The following is a 27,575-nucleotide window of genomic DNA, read 5'->3' as shown; positions in this document are numbered from 1 at the left end:
AGACAGTCTGTATGGACAACTGTCCATCTGATATTTCATTACTTCATAGTATTGCTTTTGCAACCTAGCAAATAAATGATCTTTTAGCTTAATCTTAATGCATATTATCCACACAAAATTACATCAGCAGTGCTGCGTGCAGCACGAACGGATGTTAAACTTGTAAAGCAAATGGGTATGCTTTTTAGCTACTATTATCTAAATATCACATGCGAAACAAATCCAGACTCACATCTCTCATCATTTTCACTGCTTCCCTGGTCCTTCCCAGCTTTCTTGCACACATTGCCAGCCTCCTCTTAATATAAACTAACACATTGGTGTCCCTTCCTGTATAAGAGGAAAGAGAAACAGTATTAAGACAAAAAAATTAAAAACAAAGGTTCGTTTAATATTCCAGTACAAAATGAAACACAGTTTTCTTGCCATTTTTTTTATTAGCTATCTCTGACAATAATTTTAATTAAAAAAATTACCGAATTCTACTAATTTAGATGTGACATAACATCACTGAAATCAGTGGAATTACTCCAGATATTCAGTGGTATAAATAAGGAACCATGTGCTGGCCTTACACCTATGATATAAAAGCAGATCTGGAGGTACAGAGAATGCTGCAGGTTATAGACCATCAAGTGATCAAGCGAGGCAAGGAGAACCCCTATGAAGTTAACACTGGCACAAAACTCTGTGGTCACATACAGCATTAAATGACTTACCCATTCATATACATGGATAAGACAAGAGCATCCATAAAAATGCACATTATAACCAGCTTTTTTTTTTTTTTTGGAACTCACGATGTACGTGCTTGTTAACAGGAGAGGCAGCAAAACAAATCCTCATCCTCTAACAGTCTTCTTCTTAATGATTAGAAGAAAGTAAGTATACCCTGAACTTTCTGTTTACAGAGCCTTTACTTGTTACCCAATTACCATCTTCGAATTCCTTACTTCGCTAGTTATGGATAGCAAAGTAACACATTCCAGATATAACAGTCCAATGTGTTGGAAGATGCCCTACCAGCAAAGATGACATAAACTAAACAGCTGCAATAATTGTTCTCTTGGAGAATTCTTAACTTGTTTCATTTCTCATTCTCTTCCCTGTAATTCCAGTCTGAAATCCTAACATGCTTCTGGACCATCAGGAAATGAGCAGACAGCTAATCATCTATAAAATTACCTTATTGTGAAAATGTAAGACACCTGCTACAAATGATCTTTGTTTATAGCATGCAGTCTGCAAAGATTTTAATCTGTTCCTAACATTTTCAAGTCTGTCATAATAATAACAAGATGTACACTAAAAACATTCTAAGTTCCTACAAATTGTTTTAAAACTGTGATTACAAATTTCAGTCAGGTTAAGCAGCAGGTTGAAAGGTTTGACTTTAGAAGCAAAAGTAAGTACGAGAGAGAAGGAAATTCTTTAGCTTATGTAATTCTTTGCATCTGTATTGACTCCTGTTGATTTAAAAACCAATTTATTAGCTACATGTGTTTTAACATGTTTATGTAGTGAAACTAAGAAGGTATACATTTATGTCTATATATGTATTATACATTATGTAGTGAAACTAAGAGGTATACATTTCAGGCCATGCTTCTTTTCAGAAAGTCTTTTCAGTCAGAATGGTCAAAATTTACTCACTACAAAATCAAGACAACCCTTCAGGCCAAAATTTTCAGAGGTGAGTAATGATTTAGGGTGCCTAACACTGGCCACCTTAAAAAGAAGATTGCCCATGCTTTCTATAAACTAGCACCTTTTGAAAAAGGCTAAGTTGGGTAGTCAAAGTCATTATTTACTCTTAAAATTCATGGTCTAATGTAAAATACTATATGAAGGAGATGAACATGCAAATAAAGAGAAATATAGAGCAATATGCTGTTGTTCAAAAAATTACATTGTGTTCTTCACTGTAAAGTTGAGATGCCCACTTTCATCCCAAAGTCAACTTCAAGGGCCAGAAATGGAACGACAGACATCTCAAAACCATGGAACTGCAACACATCTGTCCATGGTCCTCCCTCTCTCAAGAGAGACGACCTCTTCACATTTGCCAGACATGCAGAAGTCCAGCATATAATCAAGAGAATCCTGCTTGAAATCCCTGTGTCCAAGGCACCATCTGAGGCTGGAAGTTCTCTACCTCCTCTGGGCACACACTAATATTATTAAGGGGAGACTGGGTGGCATAGAGAAGTGTGACCACCTAGACCCTTCTGAAGCCACAGTCAGAGCTGGCAGTCACTTTTCAGCCCCTCCTGCTCTGTGGCAATGCATTTAATTTGGCAATTCAACTGGTTACCTCTTCTGCTGTCATACTGAAGGTTCAGGGTATGATGACAGTAGCCACCCAGCACACACAGGTTACAGAAATACCATACTTATATGCCTGTACAAACTTTGTCAAGTTATCTTGGACATAAGCATTGTGAAAGTATTTAATTACTCTCATTGCGTATTGTTCATAGAATCGCTGTTATTTTCTGCACTCAGGATGGATTGAGTGCACAGATTAAGGTTTCACAGACAACCATAAGCCTGCTGCAGCCTGAAAATCGCTTCAAGGGCTCAGCTGCTCTATATTTTTATTTTCACCAAAAACACACAAATCATCCTAAATATAATTTTATAACCAACAAAGGTTTAAAATACTATCCCCAAGCTTTATAAAACCTCAGGGTTTTAGGCACAGACTTCTGTACACTTTTGAAACCAGAGATCACAGACAATCTCACTATGTACAATTCTGATCCGCAATCTTCAAATTATGTGATAGCCAGAGGCTCTGAATTCAGGTCCTGAAAACTTGAAGATGCCCAAAATATGTTAGTGCTTCTACTTCTGTAACTGCTGTTATTTTTCGCCTGAGGTAGCCATTTAAGACTAGAAATAACCGAGATTGCTTTATTTATCTTTTTATTCATTTACTAGCAGTGAATCCTCATGTTTTTCCTTATGTTTAAAAAGCATATAATAAATATCATCACAGCAGCTAAATCTGCTTATTCAGTTTCTTTTAAATATACTTTCAATTATTTGTATTATTCAGTTGTTAATTTTTATGTTTCTGTGACTTTTCGTGATGTATGCAATTAACTTTCCAAATGTCACACTGGTTAATGGGTCTCACTAACTTTTACACAGAACAATGTGGTATATGCATTTACCCTCACAGCTGATGGAAAGAAGCTGGCCAAGCACCACTTCACTCCTGTTTCCATCATTCTTTACTGCCTTTTCACAACATGAGCCCATGAGCAACTTCCTAAACCAGTGCCCAACGTTTTCTTACTAACAGATCTCTGACACCTTTTGGCTCTACTACCTTTTATATTCAGTTAAGTACATGCTCCAATATTCTGGCACACAAAAGAAAAGGTGTATCCTTAATCAGAGCATTACTAGCTCAAGCAAAAACACTGAAGTCTGGCTCTCTTTTCCAGCCAATGTTAAATGCTGAGTACATAGTTATGAGAGGGAAAAGAAAAAACACAAACAACTAAACCCAAAGAACTCCCTGGAACTTCTCTCCATTAAGAAATGGCTATACCCTCCAAATAAACTTACTGTGTTGGGCTTCATACTGGGCACCATGGTGCTGTAACTGTTGACTGCGCCTGTAGCAGCCCTCTCCAGCTTTCAAAGCTTGCTTGAACAGCTTCTCTGCTTCTACAATTGTTGTTGCTTCCTCTTCAGCCAGGAGAATATAGGCAGTAGCACACCTGCAAAAGTATCAGAGGAAAAAACATGAGAAATTTGCATGAAGTGAAAGCTGTACAAAGACATGCAGCCTGGCAAGGATGCACCAGATACAGAGGCCATGGAGCTTTGTGCATATAACTTTCTAAGGAACTATTCTGATGAATAAATATTCTAGCTACCAGACCACGACTTTCATTTGTAGGTACTGCATCACTCAGCCACTTCAGGAAACCTACTGACAACTGCCCCAGAAAGTAAAGCACTGTCTCACTAAGCAGTCATGGCCTACAACACTAAAACTCCTTCTGGAAATGAAGACTAGTTTTATGCACTATGGTTGTACGTGAAAAGTCCTGCACCAGGGTTGGTGCACAAGTACAGGCTGGGCAGAGAATTGACAGCAGCCCTGAGAAGAAGGACCTGGGGTGTTGACTGATGAGAGGCTCAACATGACCCAACAGTGTGCACTTGTAGCACAGAAAGCCAGTATGTTGGGCTGCATCAAAAGGAGCATGGCCAGCAGGTTGAGGGAGGTGATTCTGCCCCTCTACTCTGCCTTCATGAGACCCCACCTTCAGTGCTACATTCAGCTCTGTGGCTCCCAGCACAAGAGGGACATGGACCTGCTCCAGTGAGTCCAGAGGAGAGTCAAGAAGATGCTCAGAGGGCTGGAGCACCTCTCCTGTGAAGACAGGCTGAGAAAGTTGTGCTAGTTCAACCTGGAGAACAGAAAGTTCTTGGGATACCTTAGAGCAGCTTCCAATAACTAAAGGAGGCCTACAAGAGATCAGGAGAGGGACTTTTTACAAGGGCATGTAGTGATACGTCAAGGTTGGAATGGCTTTAAACTGAAAGAGAGTAGATTTAGATTAGATATTAGGAAGAAATTCTTCACTGAGAGTGGTGTTGACACTGGAACAGTCACCCAGAGAAGCTGTGGATGCCCCATCCCTGGAAGTGCTCAAGGCCAGGTTGGATGGGGCTTTGATCAACCTAGTCTAGTGGGAGGTGTCCCTGCCACATTGGAACTAGACTATTTTTAAGGTTCCCACCAATCCTAACCATTCTATGATTCTATGATTAACACAAAATGTCTCCATTACTGCAATGGTCTAAAAAGGATCAGTAGACCTGTAACACTTGCCATATGCAAAGAACAGATCATGAATGTAATTGTAGAGATTAAAAATCAAAACAAAAAACCCCAAGCAAGCCACAAAACAGGAAAGCAGCTTCAGGAATACACAGAAAGGTGAAATGCATGGTGGAAGTCACTTCATCCAGCTTTTAGCTGTCTAATTTACATCTCTTAATTATCTGTGCCCCTCCATCTCCATCAAGAAGCACCTTGACAAAGTCATTCATTCCACGTTTAAAGATCTCTAAGAACAGGCTGAATTGCTGACCGGAAGTGTGTCTCCCATTGACTGTAGAGGGAGCCCAGGTAACTACTTTAAAATCAATGGCCACAATTTACAGGTGAAGTTAGGTGGGTTATAGCTGTTGACTTCTTTCCAATACAAAGCACAATGCTGATAAAATTATTCTTTATACAGAAATAGAATCAGGCTGCAACTGCCTGTAATTGAGTTTCACAAAGGGTCATCAGGTGAGGAACAAGAAATACCATGTCTGAGTGAAAACAAGATTCCAGGCACAACTAGTTGTTGTGCACCACCCAACTGGAAAGCAGCTTGACAGAAGAAGATCTGGGTGTCTTCATGGATACCCAAGTTGACCACTACCTAGCAATGTGCCCTTCCAGCAAAGAATGTGGATGAGCTATATTAGGAGGAGCGTTGTCAGCAGGTCAAGGAAGTTGATCCTTCCCCTCTAGTCAGCACTAGTGAGGCCACTCCGGGAGTGCTGAGTCCAGTTCTGAGCTCCCCAGTACAAGAGGACAAGTACAAGACAATACAAGAGAGTCCGGCAAAGGGCCGTGAAGATGATTAAGTGACTGGAGCACCTCACATATGAGGAAGGACTAAGTGCTCTGAGACTGAAGCCTGGAGGCGAGAAGGCTTGAGGGGATCTCATCAATAGTTGTAAATCATTGATTAGAGGGTGCAAAGAGGATGGACCAGGCTCTTTCCAATGGTGTCCAGTTACAGGACCAGAGGCAAAGCACACAAACTGAAACACAGGAGGCTCTGTCTGAATATCAGGAAACACTTTTTTACTGAGAGGGTGACTGAGCACTGGCAGAGGTTGTCCTGGACATGGTCCTGTGCAATGTGCTGCAGGTCACTATGCTTGACTGGGGAGGGTTGAACCAGGTATCTCCAGAGATCCCCGCCAACCTTCATTGCCATTCTGTGATATGTGAGTGAACGGGATAGGCATACTTCTGCAAAAGCCTTTTATGCTACGTGCTCCCTCAGTTAAACTGCTGTCCAGGTACAAACAATTCTTTTTCTTCTGATGAAACACATGAAGGACAATCTGTAAGGCATCAGTTCATGGAATTCAAGAATGCAGTAATCTCTGACAGCAAGCTAAGGGAGTCTCTCTGCTTTATGCACTTAACCATGCCAGTAAATCACCACAGCACTGCGTTTACTGTGGGATATTACACTTCTCACTGAGAAAATAAGTACCAGACTCGAAAAGCGGAAAGTCCCAGAAAATTACATCATATTCTCTCTCAATATGAAATGAATATTTCTGAAGGTGTTTATGAATCCCTTCTTTCTTGCCTGTCTTCAGGATGTCTGAAAAATCCAAAACGAAACTCTCCATCCCATAAAGTCGTGCTTCACATGCTCATTAGGAGGCAACTTAAATTAATACTTTGCTGTGCCAATCCAAAGCCCACTGACATCAACAGGAAGAATCCCATTGTCACCACTGCCCTAAGGATCTTCTGGGTGGCTAGCACAACATGCAGCTGTGCTTTTTTGCTCCCATTGTAGGCCCTCCTGTGACAGGCCTGTAATCATGATTAAAAATTGCTGTCGCAAACCCCCTGCCTTAAGCTACCATCAAATGGATTTTTAAATGACAGGAAATAAATGTTAATGTTGTTGTCACTCACTCATTCAATTCCAAAGCTTCATGTGCTGCAGAAATTCGGGCTTGGGGGTTTCTCTCTCTCCAGGCTTTTTGCATTACTATTCAATAAACAAAGCAGAACAGGGGCATATCAGTCATTACGGCGTTAACAAGGAGAATCTACTGCATTAGAACAGCAGAATTTATTGCTCTCAGCCTGACTCACTCCAGAGCATTTCCAAGAACTCAGTGATCACTTGAAAGATACATACTCAACAAGAGCTTTTTTCCCCTAAATATTCAGCTTTATTTTTTCATTTAATCAAACTTTTTTCCATGGGAAAATCCAGTTAAGAGATCATGCCATCTGCACTGTCACATAGAGAGGTAACAAGCAGCTTTTTTCTCTTGGGGTAGTAGATCCCACAGGGCACAAAAGAATACAAGAATAGATGGCTTTCTTACTTCTTCTATTTCCTTACTTTGCTGCTGCTTTAGGTGAATGTTAAATGGCAACAACATCCAGGCTAATCAGACATTCTTGTAATTACCCCACTGAGTTCAGAAAACAAGATTTATATTTATTGTGTGACAAAACAGTATGTTCTCCTTTGAATTATGCCCTCAGAATGGAGAACCTAACTGTCAGTACCTCTCCCTTCCTAAGAGACAAAGATTTGTCTCTTCAGAGGCAAATTCTGATGATTGAAATCACTGTCATACATTTTTACCAGAACCAAAGTCTGCATGTGGATTTAACAGTAATGGCTTAACACAACTAAAGCTGCTTATACAAATTCAGTTGTAAATGCGTTGTTCCCATTTTTTTACAGAGCTTCTAACTACATCAGGGAACGAAAAACAGGACTCAGGTTTTACATAAGCTCTGTCTTCTGTCATCATAGACTAAATGGGACCTGGGTAATGCAAGTCAACATGCTACAGTGCAGCTGGAGGCACGTCAAGTTATACATGTTTGAAGCCACTGCTAGAAACAGGAGGAAAAAACAAGTTTTTACACTTGCAAACGGTACCTTGAATGACTTCAGCAAGACAGCAGAACAAAACAGTGACACAAATTAGACAGGTTTATACCTATATAGATACATGTTCAGATTCAGAATACCGTAAATCCAACCGCCATGGCTTTCCATGCTCAAACTTCTACCTTTCCCTATCTACCTCAGAGAACTGACGTCTGACTGCATTTTTTTTGCATCAGTTTGAAACAATCATTAACCTATTAGCAAAAACGGTTGTTCACAAGTCTCTTACTAGCATCTGCAGGCCGTAAATGATCCGTGTCACATGTGAAGAATGTCTGATGGTCCTGTGCTGAAAGATTCATATCGTAGTAAGTCAAAGGTTCTCTCCCTGTCACCCATGTATACCTGCAAACATGCCAACAAACAGACATTTTGGCTGATGGGATCACATTCAGCAAAATTAATCTAGGAAAGAATCCTAGACATTAGAGATGGAATGACAGCAGTTGAACCTAAGCTAGTAAGGATGTTGGAAAGCAAACACTGGAAATCAGTAATACACATACTCAAACACTAAGACTACATGAAATCAAGATATAATGCATTAGGCTGTTTGCTATAACTGATTTGAACAGAATTACTTAATAGTACCAGTTTTTTCTATTATAAGGTCACCAAAAATGTATGCATGAGCATGAATTCTGATTTCATTCAGAAACATTTCACAAATGACAGAGAAACCTGGCATGAGTACGTGTCCGCAGCTGGGTTTGGTTTTCCATCTCTGAGTTAGATTAATGGAAAAGTACAGTTAAGGTCCTTAACACAGTACTATGCCTGAGACTGGAACATCGTAGCACTTACCGATTATATTCCGCTCCTCTGAACAGATTTAAAGGATTTCGCCAGACTTTGCATTCTGTCATAAACAGAAATACACAATAATGAATCTCTGCCAAATTACAATGGTAATTGAAGTTTATCAGAAACATCAGTTACGTTCTAATGAGCCTTATCAAATGACTTAGATTTTTTATAAGTACAAATGAAGGCAGAAAAAAACCAAAACAAATCAAAGCACAGAGATGTAGGTAACCAGACTGTTTTCCCTTTTAAAATAGTAACTCCATTATAAATTAGTGTCAACAAATATAATCATTCCAGACAAACAACCACTAGCAAAGCTCCAAATGCCAGATGAAAAGATAATACTGATTAGTTCTAGGCCATGCATTTACCATAATGCAGAAATGAACAGGGATCACACTGGGTTATTGCACTGAAAACCAGCAATTAACTCAGCCCCTACAGACTTGTTATTTCTACAGAAAAAATTCACTGTCCAGTTAATACTGTAAATCAATGAGCATCTCAGCTCCAGTTGCCAAATGTAATTCCTTCTTAGCTCATGAGCTAGAAGATCCATAGCAACATCTGCTGACCTTAATGAAGTTATACCAGGGTTGACAAAGGATGCTGAACAGATTGGCAGAGAAAGTTCAGTGCACTGCAAGTGTCTGGCAACACTAAAAGCATTTCATGCATTTCTCTTGGGCAAAAAAAATGCAAATTCTTCACACTACAGGGAGGAAGAGATTAGAATATCCACAACAGCATAATTTAAAATGGAATGTCAAAAAAAAAAAAAAATCAATTTCTATAGCTTTTGAAAAGGTGAACTCTTAATTCTGGCTTTTCTTCCTTTAACACCAGACTTGTTCTCTTCATTTCAACACAGACAATTCACTCCAGTGAAGGTAAGACCAGAATCAAACCTCCTATTTGCACAAAGACTCACTGAGAAACAACATGTTCCACCACATATATGCTACTGGATGATCTCTTGTGTGGTGCTGTGCAAAAACTCAGCAGCAGCATTGGCCCTCCAGCATTTCACCAGCTGCCTTCCACCACCAAAAGCCAGCCAGCACACTTTTCCCTCTGAAATTTTGTGACATCATTTCTAAAATATCAGAGCAACAGTTTTTTGGTGGAATACTGAGTCAGCAGGATATCTACCGTACTTTATACAACCCTGGTAATATAATATGCCTGTTCCCTTTATGCCTGTTTCATTAAAGAAACAGGTGGAAATACAGACCGGCACATCCAGCCCTTCTCTTTTCTCATAGACATAGCTCCCACTTCCAAGTATAAGGCTAAAGTGGCACAGAGAGAAAGGTTTTTACATGAATTATTTGCAATAATGTAACAACACCCACAGCTACACAAAAACTAGTCAAGTGCCATAGGAGATGGGCTCTCAGCTTGCTGCCTACATTACCTAAGACATGCATGAAACATGGGAGATGTGAATGGGAAGACGTTTGGGAAGAGTGAGTGCATTGACTATGCATCTGCGTCTTTCAAGCAACCACTTCAGCAGGTAGCTAATATTAGAAAGCTCTACTGGTTTAATCAGAAGTACTCAATTGACATTCAGCTGTTCAGTTGTACTGCCAGAGGGTACATCCGTTTGACAAGTTTCAATCGGACAGTTTTTACATAATATGAATTTCAAAGCTTCGTAAATGTTAAATCAACATCAGCCTTCTCAGTTCCAGAGGTACAATTCAATGGCTTGGCTTATTTCATTTGCAACCAACAAGATCAGACAACAACTACTTGACCACAGTGCTCATCTTATTCAAATTTAAGCCATTACACTTCATCTGAAGTATGCAGTACTACAGTACTGCTGCAGGGAAAGGTAGAACTGGGGAACAAAAAGCGGAGGTGAAGAAGGGATTTTATTACCACCTTCTGTCCTGTGGGTAGTCTGGCATCTGTCTGGTTAAACATGATGTGCTCTTCGCTCCTTTTATCTTGGTATCTGCTGATACCATGGTCTCAGTACAACAACCATTCTTCTGACCTTTTGAAGGCAAAAATATCTACTCCAATACTCAACCACAGTCAAACATCTACATAAGGAAACATGGTGAGCCAACCAAAAAAACCGTCTTTGCCTTGTTGGATAGTGAAAGAACCCCAGTGTTGATGCATGGCAAATTGCAAAGGTTGCCTTTTCTGTTACATTACAAACTAATAATATATCTATGTCCTTATTTTATATAAACAGTAAGGATTTATTAAAGACTAATCTTACTAATCTTTTAGTTCCTTGTCCAATGATCACATTTTGAGCACAATATCTTTCTGAAGGCATGAGTAACAGGCTATCTGTACAGACACACTATCGAGAGACACTGGGACAGTCCCAACTCATAGCCTCAAATGCCAATGCACTGAAACACACTCCTTTACTATTTCTTTATATCAGAAAAGTCAGGGTGCTTGAGCAAACCTCATTACTCAAAATACTGTGCCTTCTGCTTTAAAACAACAGGAGTTAATTCAGAGTTGCTGGTGTGACTGATCACACTAATGAGGGCACACAGCTGTTCATAATCCATCCCATGCTTTCTGCCAGTTCACCAAATCTAATACCCTGGACCATGCAGTGCCACTATTCACAGCCTCTCCTCAGGTGGGAAAGATGAGAGTTGAATTTGCTGTGCTATATGGAGGCTTCCTGACATACTCAATAGAGAGCAAGGCTTTTTGAGGCCACTCGTTTTACTTAACTTGTGAATTCAAAGCTGATTTTTGCTTGCTTGTTTTCATGAACACTGAACAGAAGAAATAAAAGTTGCCATGTATAGACACAAGCACCTCAGCTGCTAAACAATTATGTTTTCTCCATAACTATTTTTTTTTTCCATTTATGTTTCCTCACTTGTTAATTCTAATATATTTTAAAAGTCTGCAGAGGAAATAAATTTAATGAAACCGTAACTGGTTCTAGGGGCACATCCCTAATGAAAGCTGAATTAATGTCCAATATTAAGATAATGGTCTGTATTCCAAGCTGGGGCTGAAAGAGGTAAGCTTCATTTTACAGATGAGGAACACAAGGCAAGATGCTCCTGCCCTGACCTCCATTAACAGCGTGTATTTCCAACTCAAGCCAGCAGCATTTCAGCATCTTCCATCAGTCATGGATAAGTTTTCAATTCATCCTCTCCAGGTAGCTGAGTCACCCAAGCATGGAGACAAATTCTCCTGGGACTCAAGGTCTTCAGTCCAGCAAGATCAGGACATGGGAGGCTGATTCATTTTAGGCAGAATGGCTTGTCTCTCTGAGAAATGATCTACAGACAATCAGACACCTGCCTCAAAGCTCCCCAGCAGAATCCCAAACCCTGCAATGTGAATGAAGTGACCTGCAGGTATAATCCTCCTGTGGCAGAGCTGTAACAGGACTTAAGCTGCCTCAGTTCAAAACTGATACCCTCCCCTCCATAGCATAAGGGCTAATTTCTTCTGATATAACTTTGTCTTTACTGGATGTCTTTTCTTAAAACCTGACTGTGTGATGACTTGCTCAAAATCACAAATCAAATTAGTAGCAGAGTCAGGAACAGAACAAGCCTTTAAGCTATAAAAGTTGCTATGCTTCCACTTACTAAAGTAAAATCTGTTTACATACTACTTACATGATCTAAAAAATAAACTGATGCAAACAAAAGGAGATGGACATTCCTGACATCTTTTTCTGATTCTTTCTTTTAACAACACTTACTCTTCAAAAGATGTAAATAAAAATACTCCCTACCTTTAAAAATTATATTGCAGAAAGAGCACATGTAATTTAGCAAGGCTTTTAGAAGAAGGCAGAAACAGATGCACTGGCAACACAGCCTCAGTAATAAGCATTGCATGAATTAGAAAAGATAATTGGCCAGAACAATTAATGAAGCAGCTCTGCCTTTCATCTGACCGCAAAACAAGTTAAAGGAAGCCTTATCTGGTCTCATGGCTCAGCAGAAGATGGTGTTTGTTGTTGCCACAACCCCATGCAACGCTACTGCCTTGGGAATAGTGGCTGGAAAGCTGCTCAGCAGAAAATGACCTGGGGGTTCTGAACGTGAGCAGCTTGTGGCCAGGCAGCCAAGAAGGCCAACATCATCCTGGCCTGTATCAGCACCAGTGTGGTCAGCAGACCAGGGCAGTGATCATACCCCTGCACTCGGCACTGGTGAGGCTGTACATCTAGTACTGTGTCCAGTTCTGGGCCCCTCACTACAAGAGAGACATTGAGGTGCTATAGCAGGTCCATAGAAGGGCAACAAAGCTGCTGAAGGGTCTGGAGCACACGACTGATGGGGAACAGCTGAGGGACCTGGGGTTGTTTAGCCTGGAGAAGAGAAGGCTCAGGGGGACTCTACTGCTCTTTGCAACCGCCTGAAAGGAGTCTGTAGTGAGATGCAGGTTGATCTCCCAAGTAACGAGAGATCAGACAACAAGTAATGGCCTCAAGCTGGACCAGGAAAGGCTTTGACTGGATATTAGCAAAAAAATTCTCCACAGAGAGGGTGCTCAGGCATTGGAACAGGCTGCCCAGGGAAGTGGTGGAATCATTCTCCCTGGAAGTGTCCAACAACCATGTAGACGAGGCCTTCAGTGGCATGGCTTAGTGGCAGATTTGGCAGTCCTGGGGTAACGGTTGGGCCTGATGGTCTTAAAGGTCTTTTCAAACCTAGCTGACTCTACGCTTCCGTGCGCCTTCCCTTCAGCAGGCTACCCAAGGCTGCCACAACAGACCTGGCCGGCGGCTGGGCGGGGTGCCTGCGGAGCGCCTGTGGGCGGTGAGGCTGACTGCGCACGACGGCTGCGCCACTCACCCGAGCCGCGGCCGGCACCCAGCAGCTTCATCCTGCTGAGCGCGCACAGCCCGGGCACACGCGTCCGCCTTCCCCGCGCTGCGCGCCCGGGGTGCCGCGGCAGGGGGCTCCGCGCGGGGGGCGCCGCTCACCTGACACGCTCTGCCGGCTGGAGTCCGCGTCCCCGTTGGCGGCGCTGGCGGCGCTGGGCGCGCTGTTGTCCACCCCGCCCAGCAGGGGTCGCAGGTGGCTCACCGAGACCTGCTCGATGAAGGAGGTGCCGTACTTGCGGAAGTACCACCACTCGAAGATCTGCAACACACACACACACACACGCACAGCGCGCCTCAGCCGCGGGCACCCGCCTCCATGCCCTCGCCTCCTGAGAGGGGCACCTGGCACCGCGTTCCCGGCCCAACCGGCCGGCCGGCGGCATACCGGCGGCTTAAATTCCACCCTGGTTTGTGCCGAATCCGGCAAATCGCTTTAAAAACCTGGTTTACAGGGGTGAAAAACCTCGCTCTCGTCAGCAGAAGGAATCTGGGATTTATTTTTGTTTTTAACACAACGTCAAATTATTTCTTTTTAAGGCATTTAAAAGTGCTAGGCGCATTCTTTGACTCCTGGGAAAAAATAACAACAAAACCAGGAGCTCAGCTCCATCCGTTCAAGGCCAGGCTGGACAGGGCTGTGAGCAACCTGGTCCTGTGGAAAGTGTCCCTGCCCGTGGCAGGGGTTTGTAGTCGTGGATGAGCTTTAAGGTCCTTTCCAACCCAAACCAGCCTGTGATTCGATGATCCTGTCTGACACTAGCCACGCAAATGGGATGCTGCAGTCGGGAATATGCTCTCCCCTCGCCTTTCCCCAGCTCCCGCTGCAGTCAAGGGAAAGTGAGGAAAAGCAGGTTTCCTTGTTTTCCCAGTAATGCTTCCAAAGGAGTTTACTGGGTTTAATTAAAAAAAATGTTAAAAATGCCTAAAAAACTCCAGGCAGCTGAATCCTGGGCTTTTTTTCAGGGCTTTTTTCCCCCAACTGAACTGTGATTTTGTTTGTGAACTGTGTTTGGTTTGGGTGACTTGGGCTGATGCCAAATTAATTTTATCTTCAGCATTTTGGTTCAGTGATCAGTGAAAAAAAAATATTTACAAAGCTCTACTTGGAAAATCATTCCACAGCCTCAAAGAACCCCTTATAATTGAAATTATATACATAAATATGGAGTTGCAGTATTTTCACTGAGGAATTCTATTCTTGGGTAAGAATACATGTATTTCGGGAAACGACATAAACCTGGAAATGAAGACTGTTTCATATAAACAGGAAAAAGGTTCTGACTGTAAAAATTGTAAAGGCACAGGCACTTCTAACGAGTATGTAAAATGAGTGTATTTTGCAGTTGCACTTGAATCATCGCCCAAATGTCTTCATACCAACTGGAACAAAAGCAAATCAAAGGGGTTTTGAAAAATTTGGCAGTACTTTGTAATACTGATTGCACTAGAAATTGTGAATGAATGCTCTTCGCCCTTTAGACGTTACTCAGTGCCTCCATGTTTTATGCCAGTGCTGCAACCTTTTACAAGACATCTACCAGAACAACAAAAAGAAAAGGTTATTTATTAATTTTTACGACTAGGCACAATCAGCGAAGGGAATGTGTTCACACCTCTGACACCATCAGCATGCTGTCCAGCAGCTTCTGGTGTGCCAGCCAGGAGTCAGCCGGCTCTGGAAGGACTTGTGGAAGTCCACCTGCTGCAGAGAGGTTCTGCCTGGGCTTCACACTGTCACTCACACAATGTGTTTTCATTTTTTAGCTCTCTTGAACTCTTTCTATAATCGAGCTGACTTCTGCCTCCATGGGATTGTCTGTAGACAAGAGATAATCACCCCCGCTCCCTTTAAATCATTCCATGGGGGAAACCCAGAAGATAAACCTTCTGGCATAGTAAGAAAATGTTCCTTTCCAAAAGACAGGCCAATGTGTTGCACACTGGGGCTTCCCAGATGTGAAGCTGTGTTGTTAAAGCACCTAGAGCATTCATATGGAGAAAGCTGCACTGGGATGGAGTGGGAATGCAGCTGGTGGCCACTTGAGACAAGTTCACACAAGAGTGCCTGGCAGCCTTGATGTTCACTTGGTCCCCAAAACAATCTAAACTCTTCTAGGAGACATCAACAAGGAAGAACAGATCAGCTTCATGAGTAAAAGACAGAAGGCTATGTGAACACACTGAGATCACAAGCATTTGGGAAGATAAACAGATGGTCAGAGAAACTAGAACATAAACACACCCAGATCTCTGTGAGCAAGACATCCTAGGCAAATCACCAAAAACCCGCACAGCCAGGGCAGCTCCTCCATACACAGGCTCCATGGTGCCTCTGTCACTGTACTCATTCCATCAGCAGGCGCTTGCAGCAGTGCCCAGGTGGGAATGCTAGGAGCCAGGGACAGAGTGCTGGGGTACTATCACTGAACACTTGTTCTGTAACTGCTGATATACTTCCCCTGGCATGCAGCACTGCCTCCAAATGCTGGAGATGGTGGACAGGGAGCTGGCACGGCTGAGCATGCCAGCTTTGGTTTTAGCTGTTCTCATGCTCTTATGCACACAGCACTTTCTAATGTGTTTAGAATTTAAATCTTCTGATCTATGAGAGCAGGCAGCATGCAGCTGACTATGGGAGAAAGGCTGTGCCGTTAAGATAAAAGTCCCAGATCTGCTGTGAGCATCTGTTTCTGTTTTATCTTTGCAAACTTTGAAGCTCGAACCAGTCAAGTTCTACCTGCCCAAGGCCTCAGAGGGAATGGCTGTTTAGAATCAAAGATTATAGTCTTACACTGAGGCAAGGGACACTCGGTAAGACTATCACTATAACATAAGTCAGGGCCTGAAGTACAGCTGCCAGACTGGCTGCTCACATCTCTTGGCAGTTATAGACCATATCTAACGGTATCCATGGCAGTGGGGGTTGGAACTAGCTGAATCTTTAAGGTCCCTTCCAACCCTAGCCATTCTAGGATTCTATGATGATATGATTCTAACAAGCTTTGTACTTTCTGTAGGAGAAGAAAAAAAACAGATTTTTCCAAATGTGCTAATAAATTCTTGGTCGTTATTTCAATCATAATCAGCTTTCCGATAAAAAGTCAGTAAAACCCAGAGAGGGAGAGTGGCGCAGCACAAGAGCATGCTTGAGCCCACTTGCCCTGCACAAATATATACCAGCTGGAAAAGTGTCACACTGAATTTCAGTGAAACTGAGAGTACGAGCAGAAAGAATGTGGATACGTGTGGTAAATATTACAGTTCAGCTAAGTGACAGAGACTTGCTGAAACATGTGACACAGCTGTAAGTCTGCCTCGCTAGACTTACATTAATTGCTTTTAAAAATGACATTAAAGCTCCTAAATTGTTTAAGGCAGCTTTAAAAATATTTACAATGTTGAGTGAATCCAGTGCCAGGAAACATCAGCTAGATCTCAATGCACAGAGTTTCTTAGAAATTGAAGTCATAAATCATCATCATAATAAGTCTTTGCTTGGAGTGGTTTGTTCAGGGTGTATGAGAATGTAATCTGTAACCTGGTACTGAAGTCAAAACAATAAATTCTCTTTGCAGAATTTTTATACCTTTCTCAGTGTCAGCTGTTTTGAAACCCGATTTCTGCAAATCAAATTAATTTCTAACTGCACCAGCCAGTCTGAGAGCAATGTGAAGTCAGCAAGCTTTTCACACTTCAGCAAATGAGAGGTATCTGCAGAACAATAGCTGACTATAAGGCTTAATTAATTACCCATTGAAAGAGATCTGGATCAGAGAGGAAATTAAGGAGAAAGATCATTTCCGCACCACTTCTGAAAGATAAGGCTACCTCACTTCTGGCATAGATACAGTGGGAGGGAAGCTCATCTTCACAAAGCTTGTCCCCTCCTCAGGAGTACCAGACTTCTGTGGGCTCTTTCTATTTGGTGCCTGTGCTTTCAAACTGGAGCAGGGTCAAACATCTCCATTATGTTCACAAAGGCCAAGTTGAAACCCTGTTCTGAACATTTAAAGAAATCCAGATCTAGAATTTTTTAATCTAGTATTGAGTAAAATGCTTAATGTAAGAATATTTGTTTTGGAAAATCCTTACTGATGATTTTTAAAAATGCATGGCTATGAAAAAGCAACCTGAAGGTGACAAATATATTTGGGTTAAGTAAGCTGGTTAATCACTCGTAAGTCTTCTCAATGCATTTCAGGTATTTGCTTTGGACTTTTTTTGCCTTTGCTTCTCTGGGCAGATACTTCTCTTCCCCTGTGCAATGAAAATGTTGCAGTCATCCTCTTTCTTATCTCTGCTCTAAATCCTGGATCATTTTATTTCTCTGTGTAGCAACAAATCTGTTCTGTATCACTTGTATATCTGAGCTTCCCGCCTGGTTTTTCAGAACAGATATTGTATCATAAATGCACCGGTTCACAAGGGATGGTTTTGATGGTGGTTCTCACTGAACCAAGTAGTGATGTCTATCAGTGTTTTGAATTATGCTTTCCCGTTAATCATACCCAAGACAGGCATCCTCTCTTACAGTGATCTCTGTAGTCCTCTTCTAGGGTACATGTCTTCAAGAGAAGCACTATAGGAGCAACTTCCACAGCTCCGAGTTTTCATTAGGCCTCTTCCAGGTCTCTGAAGAGTAAGATTTGGAGTACTCTCCTAATACAGTTACCTCAGTGGTAACAACCATCTAATGGATTTAAATGAAATTTACTCTCTTGAGGAACAGGATATCAATAGTAGTACTTGATTCCACAGTTAAGCCTATTTGATAAATAAAACAGGACCACAGCACAGGTTTCGCTGGCTCTATCATCCGTACTGTTTGTTTGCTAGCATGCTGCCTGGCCTGTGCCAATCTCCAAGGCAATGACTGGACACGTTCTAGGGATATCAAAGCCCAGGGGCGGTTTCCAGTAAACAGTATGGAAAAGATCATCCTGTTTTGAGAGGCAAGAGTGTTTATCCATATGGATGTAACTATACACTGTTACTTGCCTTCCAAAAAATGCAAGTCCCAGGTCTGTTTTACCTAGCTGTTACGGGTAGCCAGCAACTCAAGCAGATCTTCCAGTCCTGCCCAGCTTGGTTCTAGGAAACAGTATGCTTCTGACCATGCTTTCAGTGCCCTTAACAACAGTCTTGAAGGCTATGCAGCTCCATTCCTTCTGGATTAAATACACCAGTTTATTATCCTCTTAGGCTCTGTTCCTGGTTACCGAACACCTCCTTGTCATATCTCAAGAAGTCAGCATGACAAGGAAGACACATGCAGTGCTAATGAGCAGCTATTAACACTTCATCTACCTCTGGAAATAGAGAAATGGGAAAGAAAGTAATATACTGCTTATATTATAGGCACTTAAGGCTAAGTGTAGGACTTCTCTCAACACTGGGTAGACCCCAGTTACTTATGATACCTCTCTCTTGTCTGTGGACTGTATTATAGCCCACATTCCTACAGACCCTTCCCCTCTCATCTGCTCCTTGGCGAGTGTTTCCAGTTTCTTAGGAACTCCCCACAGGGACTGTGCCCTCCCTGACCTGTCAGCCTCTGCTGAGCAGAGCAGGAACTTTGAACAATTACCAGGTATCACTTTTCAGCCACCAAAGATTGTCTCTGCACAATTGTCAGACTCTCTTGGAATCTGTGGCAACACCCAGAACTCAGTCACCTTTCTGCCCCTCTGCAGCAGACTACACAAAGGTAATGAAACAAGCAGAACACCACTTAGTACCTACAGAAAATGAGAGGTCCCTTCTGGGTTACTCAGGTCCTCTGAGACTTCCTGTACGAGTACTGTTGGCTACAAAAGGCTGGGACTCTCACATACTATACACACACTCAGGCAGTAGCAGAGAGCCCAGCTGCTCAGTGCTAGCCACTGTGACGACGCAGCACCCATGCTCTGCCTCTGTAGATTTGGTTTCTAATTCTTTTCTCTGAAAGACCAGGTATTTGTTCATTGCAGAATGTTTCTCATTGTGTAGCAGAAAACTCTTGTTATTGTCCCAAGCTCTGAAGTAGAATAACAAGGCATTCTTGGTGGAGATTCAAGACTGGGGTTCACTTCTGCCTGTGCTTTGTTAGAACTGAGACTCCTTCAGTTTGCAGTGCAAATGCCACCTGCACTTGCTAACCAGCTTTCACTCTGGTGATAACTGTATGTTAAATACACAGCCTTATTTAGAAATCTCAGTGGCATTTACATAGTTCCAGTTCACAGCATTTACTGGATGTCAGCTGTGTTTCATGACAGTTTTATTACCCTACCTGTGGAAAACCTTTGCCTCTCAAACACTGAACACAATGCAGCTCATTGTATTCTGTGAGACAGAACTCTGTTTTTTACTGGATTAAAAGTAACTGTGGCAGAACCAACTTTCCAATACAATATTTCTAATGCAGCTTGGAACTTAATCTGGTTCCTGGTTTTGATACCTAAAATAATGCAGGCATGAACTGAGTATATGCTGAACTGTTCATTTTAAACTGTGCTGTAGTCAAGTAATTACTGGGGAGAATGCTTGAGATAGAAAAGTATTTTCTGTACAGTTCTGAGCTATGCAGAAAAGAAAGCCTGAAATCCTTGCTTCATTTAAGTCACGTTGCCTACAGCAAAGCCAGAATTTCACCTAAAGAATGAAAACAAAGTAACAGACAAAATAAGAAGGGAGAGTAGTGTTTCGCAAAGGAGTCACATAGCATGCAACTGCCCAAAGCTGAACTCTGCACAGTCATTGTTACATGAATCAAACATGAAATAGGAAAAGCATTCACTTTCCTATCCGTTACCACACTTCTGAAATGATGGAATTTTCCATAATTTCATAACCTGCAGTGCTGTGATTTCTCCTTCTGATTAGGAACTGCAGCCAACTGATAATGGAAAGAAATCTGCCAGACCATATGGTGGAAAATTCCAAGGAATATTAGTACATCTATACTGAAAAATACCCCAGTGATGCAGTTTTGACAAGAGAATGTTTATTTTATAGATGAGTTTCACTGAATACCATTAGCAGGAGTAAGAATCCTTTAGAACTGAAGCTGCTGTTTAGTGTGACAAGTAAGTGTGTGGTCATAAGAGCAATTCAGCATGTTACTGGGCCATTGGTAAACAGCAAGACAATTAAGAGATGATTAATCTGAACCACAACGGGCTAGTGACAGACTAGCACTACCTCGCTAGGACTTACTCAGCAGTCTTTCCTGATGTATGGTTGTTCAACTTGCAGTTTCTTCTTTCCATGATTGTGTCTGCTGAGTTCCTTTTTCATTATCCAATTTACAGACCACACGTTCCTCTTGGACACTGGTCCCTACAATCTAGGTTTCCTGGCTGTTACCTGCCAGGCCTATGTATCTTTTGCACCGTTAGGACGGTGGCATATGAAAAGCAAACAACAACTGGTAGCAGTAGTAAAGGTCCACAAAAAAAAGGCTTTCAATCTTCTTTCAGTCTGTGTCTATGCCTCCATCACCTCACTGTCCCTTCAACTTGATCATAATGGACTTCGTCATACAGCATTTAGTGATTAATTTTTTTTTCGGTTAAGGCTTGCTCAGTCTAATCTCTTCTTGGAAGGCTTCTATCAGTCTTCTTTTGCCCCTTCTTCGTATCACACTCTTGGAAACTCTTTGCCACTTTCTTTTTGTACTTCCCATCTAAGTACAGCACTTAGAAATTTCTTGCTTACAAGTCTCCTACTGGACTTATTCTTCAGAAACTGCCCTCATAACTACACTATAAAATGTAGCTACACTTGCAATCATGCTATACACAGAATTTAGTTACAGATTATTTGTTCTCTCTTCAGGGTTTTTGTTCCTGTTTGATTCTGTAAGGTATTTTCTTAAGGCACAAACTGTCTTTTTTGTGCCACCTCCTCCCTCTGTCTTCACTCTCTAGTATGGAATTGTGCCTATGGAACCATATTTCTCTCATTCCTTCTCATCTTGGTGAATGGGGCCCAGCCTTTTAAACATTTCTTCTTTCTGAGTGACAGTACTGAATGAAACAGTCAGTATTTTCCTTCCATGCATTTGAGTTGTGAAGAACTGAATCCAAGTCTTAAATGCTGGGCTCCTGTTTCTATGCTGAAAGAAGCGTTGATATCTCTGGAGCTCTGTCCTGTGCTTTGGGGCTCAATCCATACAAGAGTGATGAATGCCCAAGGTGCAGACATAAAGTAGTTGCCTTCTGCTACAAGGAAACCCAAGAGCAAGGCACAGCAGCAGTGCACCTGATGGTTTATACCTGAAATCATCTAAGGAATAAGTCTCACATGCATTCAGAAGTTAAGGATGCCATTTCTTTGTCTACACCAGCTACAGGCAATGTGGAAGTGAGAGGTGTGGATTTCCCACACCAAACTGATACAGTCTAATTAGGATCCTGCTGTAATTAAGCTGAGACAGTTGGAACCTCTTCTCCTCATCTTTTTACCTGCCTTTTTATTTCTGTAGTACTTAGAATCATAGAATAGTTAGGGTTGGAAAGGACCTTAAGATCACCTAGTTCCAACTCCCCTGCCGTGGGCAGGGACACCTCACACTAAACCATGTCACCAAAGGCTCGGTCTGAAACACCTGATGTGCAAACGCTTGTTAAGAATTACTATAAGGTTGTTAGTGGGGCACACTGACTTTCAAGACTTTTTTTCTTCAAAGACATATAGCACTGAAACATTTTTATTTTGTTCCCACAGTAAAAAAGAATATACTTTCTTTTCCATAAAGAAATACAAATTTTATGTTCTGCAGAAATGTAAGTGTAAGGGGGAAAAAAGACACCCATTAATCTGGATAAAGTCTGAAATCCCATTCTGGATAACGATACTAATTTATAAAGTAATATTAATGTATCTAGTACTTACCAAAATAAGTCCAGAGATTAATGAGGAAGTGCCTGTCAGGGCAACATAGAACTTGGGGGTTAATGTGTTCAAAAACATACTCACTGGAAAAGAAAAGAGAGGAAACCATGAGTACAAGAGCAGGACATGTTCTCTACATGTGTCCCCTCCTCCCAACTGCTTTCCAACCACAGATAAGTTATTACCTTACTTTTGGTAAAAAAGACAAATTTTAAAAAGCATCCTGTTCCATCTGCCTAACATGTGATACAGAATTAGCCTGCCACGTGCAGAATTTTGTTTTCATAACAGAGTCAGCCACAATGCATTGGAAAATAGCTACACACACATTCAGGTCTTTCCTGTTCCAGTCCAAGCTCCACTGACATTGAGTTCAGGATTCCCCACATTACATGGAAGACATTACTGCGTTTGCTACTCCGCTGCAGTTAGAAATTTTAGGGGTCGATCTCATTGTTCTGCATTCAACACTATCTCAACATCCTGCACGATCTTGGTGCATCTGGACAAGTTTTTAAAAGCCTTTTATTTCTCATTACCTTGGTTCCTGTTTTATTAAGTAAATTATAATAAATAGCATTTCCCTAATTCATTACACTTCATTAAAGTTGGTGAACCACTCAGTATGAGAACACTGAGTAAATGCAAATAACAGATTAGGAGAAGACCTAACTGGCTTTTTGACAATTAGGGGTGAAAATCACGATAGCTATACAGATTGTCTGAAATCTAGGGCAGAAGCAAAGCCAGAGAAGCTACAAGGAATGGCAGTTCCATCTGTATGGGCTTCTGGAAATTCAAAGAGCTTTTCTAGTCATATCCTGACTAAAGCTGCTGAGAGAATCCCCAGGTAGTCGTGCTCAGCCCCGCCTCCCCCCCCCCCCAAAAAAAAAATATCTCTGTGTCCTTAAGAGAATAAAATAATGTTTTTATAGGTTTTGGATCACTCTACAGAAGCTACTAAGGAGAACTGGAGCTCTTCCATGAAATTCTAGATGTTTAAAGAAAACTCTCAACTTCCCCTCACCTCCATCTTCCACAAATGAAAACTTTCTGTATTAAACTACCTGAAAGGTTAGAATATCTTCTGTAAAAAAAAAACTACTGTTTATTTTTACACTGCCAGTGCTGAAGTATTTCTCAAACATATGCACATATATGTATATACACACGCACACACACACACACATATATTTGTATACATACATGCATCCATGACTGAAGAGGGAACTGACACCAGTTAGCTGTTAAATTTAAAAGGCTTGTATCAGTCTACCAGTCATTAAAAAATGCTGATAAAAAGATATGGATACATAGATGGGAGGCCCTCAGTTCATCCTGTTCTCTTGAGAAATGACATTTACTGAGATTAAATAATATGGAGCCAAAAAAAAAAAAGAAGAGAAGATTACAACAGCAGGATACAAATCATCAAACATATGATTAATTTTCCATGACCAGTAAAACAGAAAATTGCCTTCCAGAAATGTATCACTAAAAGAGACTGAAACCCTGCAATTCAGCTACTTTGTTTGGGTTTTGGCTGCATATTTTCTGTATTTTTTCTTGAAAAAGTCATAAATTGTTAAAATGGAAGTGTCATTTTCTGCTCCGCTGGAGTGGCATTAAGCACTGAGCTGGTACAGCAAAAAAAAAAAATAGTTTGGTGGGGTTTAATTCCACTGTACATTTTCTTTCACAGATGAATTAGATGTCAGATTCTCAGCTAGTGTAAATAAGGATAATATCCCCAATTTTACTGTGTGCAGTACAGCTACACTGATTTATGCTGGCTCTGGCTCAATAGTTGGGGTTTTCCCACATCTTATTTCTTTTTTTACTGTTCCCATTCTTTCTGTTTGTTTTATTTTCATATGCCTAATACAAGCTGCCTTTGAAATAGCAGTCCCTGCTTTCTCTAGCCCCAGTACCTGCTAAGAAGGAAGAGGAATGGAGAGACTGAAATAGCTTTGGCTTCTGCCAACCACCATGATTCCTTTAGAAGAAACATTCCTCATTCTGGAATGCAAATGTAAGCCACAGACATAATCAAACTATGTCACTGGGGAAATTTCAGACTGCCAGTGAAATTACTTCCTCTGCTTAGGTCAGGATATTCCGGAGAGAGTATATGCTCTGATGGGATATAGATGTTCATAGCTCCCATGCAGCACAGTGCTGCTGCTGTGCCAACAATAACATGAAAAGCCAGGCCATGCTTTCTCTCCCACTCCTCCGCCACAGCTTCACAGCTCCTGGAATGCTGGCATTTCTTCTATTAAACTGGGAAAATTTTCCCATTACCCTAGAGGAAACTTGATTTCCAAGTTGTGAAGCCACCTAAATCTGCTGTGTTTTAGAAGATTCTCCATGAGGCTATCCACTGAATATGGATATAGTCTATTTGTTTTAAATTCCTATTGCCTGTTTCACTAAGAAGTGCTGCAAAGACAACAAAGTTTCTTAACCAGTGATGAGATACTCATCATTACTGACTGCCATCAATAGAATTTCCTTTCAGAAATGCATTTCAATTTTGAAGAGCCCCCTCATCAGATCAGCTCCATGGAGCTTATCAATGGAGTAGAATAAATGAGGCTCTTAAGAAATGCTGTTAGCTTCTCTCCATCACCACTCTTTCACAAGCAGTGTATACTGATTCATAGACAAACTCTGTGACCTTAATGAAGACAGGATTTAATTTATGTGTCACGTGCACCATTGTTACTGCTTTCTTATTTGCTTGCATGTATACTGGTGCTCCTTTATGATTTTCACTTCCCTTTTACAGCTTAACCATGGGAGTGGGCAAGGCGAACAGATACAGCACTGGATGCTTTTAGATTGTATGGGCTGGACTACCAGCCACCTGGAGTAGCCCAGTACATTTGCTACAGTTGCATTTAAGTACCAGAGCTGCTTATCTGGACTGTATCTCCCTAATCCTTTCGCCATTCTTATTACTACTCATTAAATATAAGAATATTCTGTTTATTAAGAGATCTATCAACTTTTGCAAATTATTAGTTACTTTCCCAGGCCCTTTGTGTCCATAAATATTAACAAAAGCAAACACTTTATAAGAAACACCTCCAAAACAGTAAAACAAAGCACTGGAGGATCTGCGGACAGACTGTTTTTATTCTGAACTTAATGAGAATTCAGTAATTGTTTCAGTGGAAGCTACATCAAGGCTTAGGTTTCATTATATTAATACCAGAAGTAAAAATCAACATGTTTTGGGGTTATCTGATATATATCATTATCCATAAGGAAGCATTTCTTTACAGTCACCATTCTGGCAATGCAGAAATCATTATCATATCAAATGTCTCTATCCTGTAGTGAACTCAGGTTTCCTCCAGTGTGCTGCAGTAAACTAGCATCATTAGACAATGCTAAATGTCCATCTGCCTAAATTCTGGATAGCAGTATTTTTCTCCTCTCTCCTTTTAAACTGTCTAATCCTGGGGACTGGGGAGCAGAGACAGATTTCCAAAAAATGAGATTTGACAATGCCAGCAGAATGAACTGCAATGACTGCAGAATAAAGAAGCCAAGTAGAATCACCAGGGAAAGGTGGCACTGTACATCCTTTCTTCTGAATTCAGAACATGCCTGTGTGTGCCTAATTATGTCTGTCCACAAAGGGAAGATGGTGCAGCTATTCAGCTTGGAATATCATCTCTGTAACTTGGTAGGACTTAAAAAGGGCAACTAAGGAGTACCTAGAGAAAGAAACTTGCCTGATGTTCCTACAGTGCCAACTCATCTGAAATTACTGTCAAAACCTGATTATTTCTACAGGCTTCAGATGATGAACGATTTATTTTAGGTGTGTTAGCAGAGATAATGGAATACAGTACAGCCTGTTTTGGTTTGTTGGTTTTGTTTGTTTGTTTTATTATTTCAAGACAACCAAAATGACCTGTAAATGATGTCTAAACAAGCCAAGTATGTGTGCTTGTGAGAAGCTCCTGGTCTTGTAAATACCCACCCCCCTCTCTCTTCCCTTCTCTTTATTGCTTTTATTTTAATCATGCCTGAGTCACCCAGAATAAGGCACTATTTACATTTCCAAAGGTGCCTACATTACATTGGTGAATCATTCCATCCTATTGTATAATATCTAGGGAAGGACTATTATTCCATTGTTAACTGTGCATGCTCACAGAGATGAATTTACATCGTATTTGGTTCACGGCAGACAAGCTAAAAAAGCACACAAGTCATAACTCAGATTTCCTGTTGAGGCTAATCAAAAGAGGCGACTGAAATGTTCTTGAAAGCTGATGCCATTTCATTCCTGTTATGTATGTTATTCATTGCCAATATTCATGATTCATTCTGAACATGGGAATAAACAGGAGAGGAAAATCCAGACATTTTTCAAGCAACAAAATCATCAAATCGCATACAATGTATCACTCAAGGTGATAAAAACTATGTTGTTTAAAACATTTCTTCAAGGACTTGAGGCATTCAGATTTCAGGCATGTGAGGAACCCAAGTAGGAGAGAAATAATGGGGTTAAACTGCTTAAAATATCATCGTGCTGCTGTATAAGTTAATTACATTAGAAGATCACTAGGAGAGGGAACACTGCAAACTGCCTGCTATTCCCACGTGTGGATATACTAAAATGACAGGCCCATTACCTACTTCTGAATGTGAGACTATGTAGCTTGCACACTAGATGCAAATAAAAATTTAATAGCAATGTTACAGAAATCATACACATAAACAGAGCGAAGACAGGACTGCATGATTTAAGGCACTTTTAAGAAGAAAAACAATTCCCTGAAAATACAGATAAAATTAAATATATGTCAGTAACTGAGTATAATAACTATGCTCTGAGTGAGACAAGGTTTCTGGGTACAGTGGTAAGTTTTATAAGAACAAATGGCCAGAAATCACAGAAAAGCTTATGGTCACAGAGTCCTTCCACTACGTTACTGATCCTTAAGTCATCATGGCTGAAACGTGTGTCACTAAGAAATTTTGCTGTATTTGCTTAGTATGCAGACCAATGCAAATTCTTGTAACACCAGTGCCAAGAGCCCAAATCCTTTAGACAGGCAACAAGCTAAGAAACCTGTTGCTGAAGACCTGTGACACAGCAATTCAGCTTCTTTTCACTGCAACCATTCATTCAAGCTAGTGTTCAAAAACGATACAGACGACGCAGCAGTGACTGGCTTATCTCACATTGGCTTCACTGCATGGATTAATGCAACCCCCTGATTCCAACTGGTTGCAGCGGTGAAGAACTCTTCTACCAA

The 27,575-nt window shown here is 41.2% G+C and overlaps 1 protein-coding gene across 6 annotated transcripts in view; it reads right to left on the bottom strand.

Annotated features, from left to right (window-relative positions):
- ST7 (suppression of tumorigenicity 7) overlaps nt 1-27,575 on the bottom strand; it is a 147,761-nt gene that overhangs the window by 48,312 nt on the left and 71,874 nt on the right. For 4 of the 6 annotated variants that reach the window (XM_065658785.1, XM_065699808.1, XM_065699897.1 and 1 more), the window contains exons 2-8: nt 22,291-22,373; nt 13,510-13,669; nt 8,556-8,610; nt 7,981-8,096; nt 6,749-6,824; nt 3,580-3,734; nt 233-330 (exon numbers count right to left, since the gene is read on the bottom strand). In XM_065658785.1, coding sequence (XP_065514857.1) covers nt 233-330; nt 3,580-3,734; nt 6,749-6,824; nt 7,981-8,096; nt 8,556-8,610; nt 13,510-13,669; nt 22,291-22,373 — 743 coding nt within the window. Of the gene's footprint in view, nt 1-232; nt 331-3,579; nt 3,735-6,748; nt 6,825-7,980; nt 8,097-8,555; nt 8,611-10,451; nt 10,474-13,509; nt 13,670-22,290; nt 22,374-27,575 lie in introns of those variants that run through there. The other 2 variants (XM_065658872.1, XM_065658960.1) reach the window with 2 other exon arrangements.

Source organism: Lathamus discolor, chromosome 1 (genome assembly GCF_037157495.1).
Source record: "Lathamus discolor isolate bLatDis1 chromosome 1, bLatDis1.hap1, whole genome shotgun sequence".
Lineage (NCBI taxonomy): Eukaryota > Metazoa > Chordata > Aves > Psittaciformes > Psittacidae > Lathamus > Lathamus discolor.
Note: the sequence above shows the minus strand (reverse complement) of the source record. Positions and strands in the feature narration are given on the sequence as shown.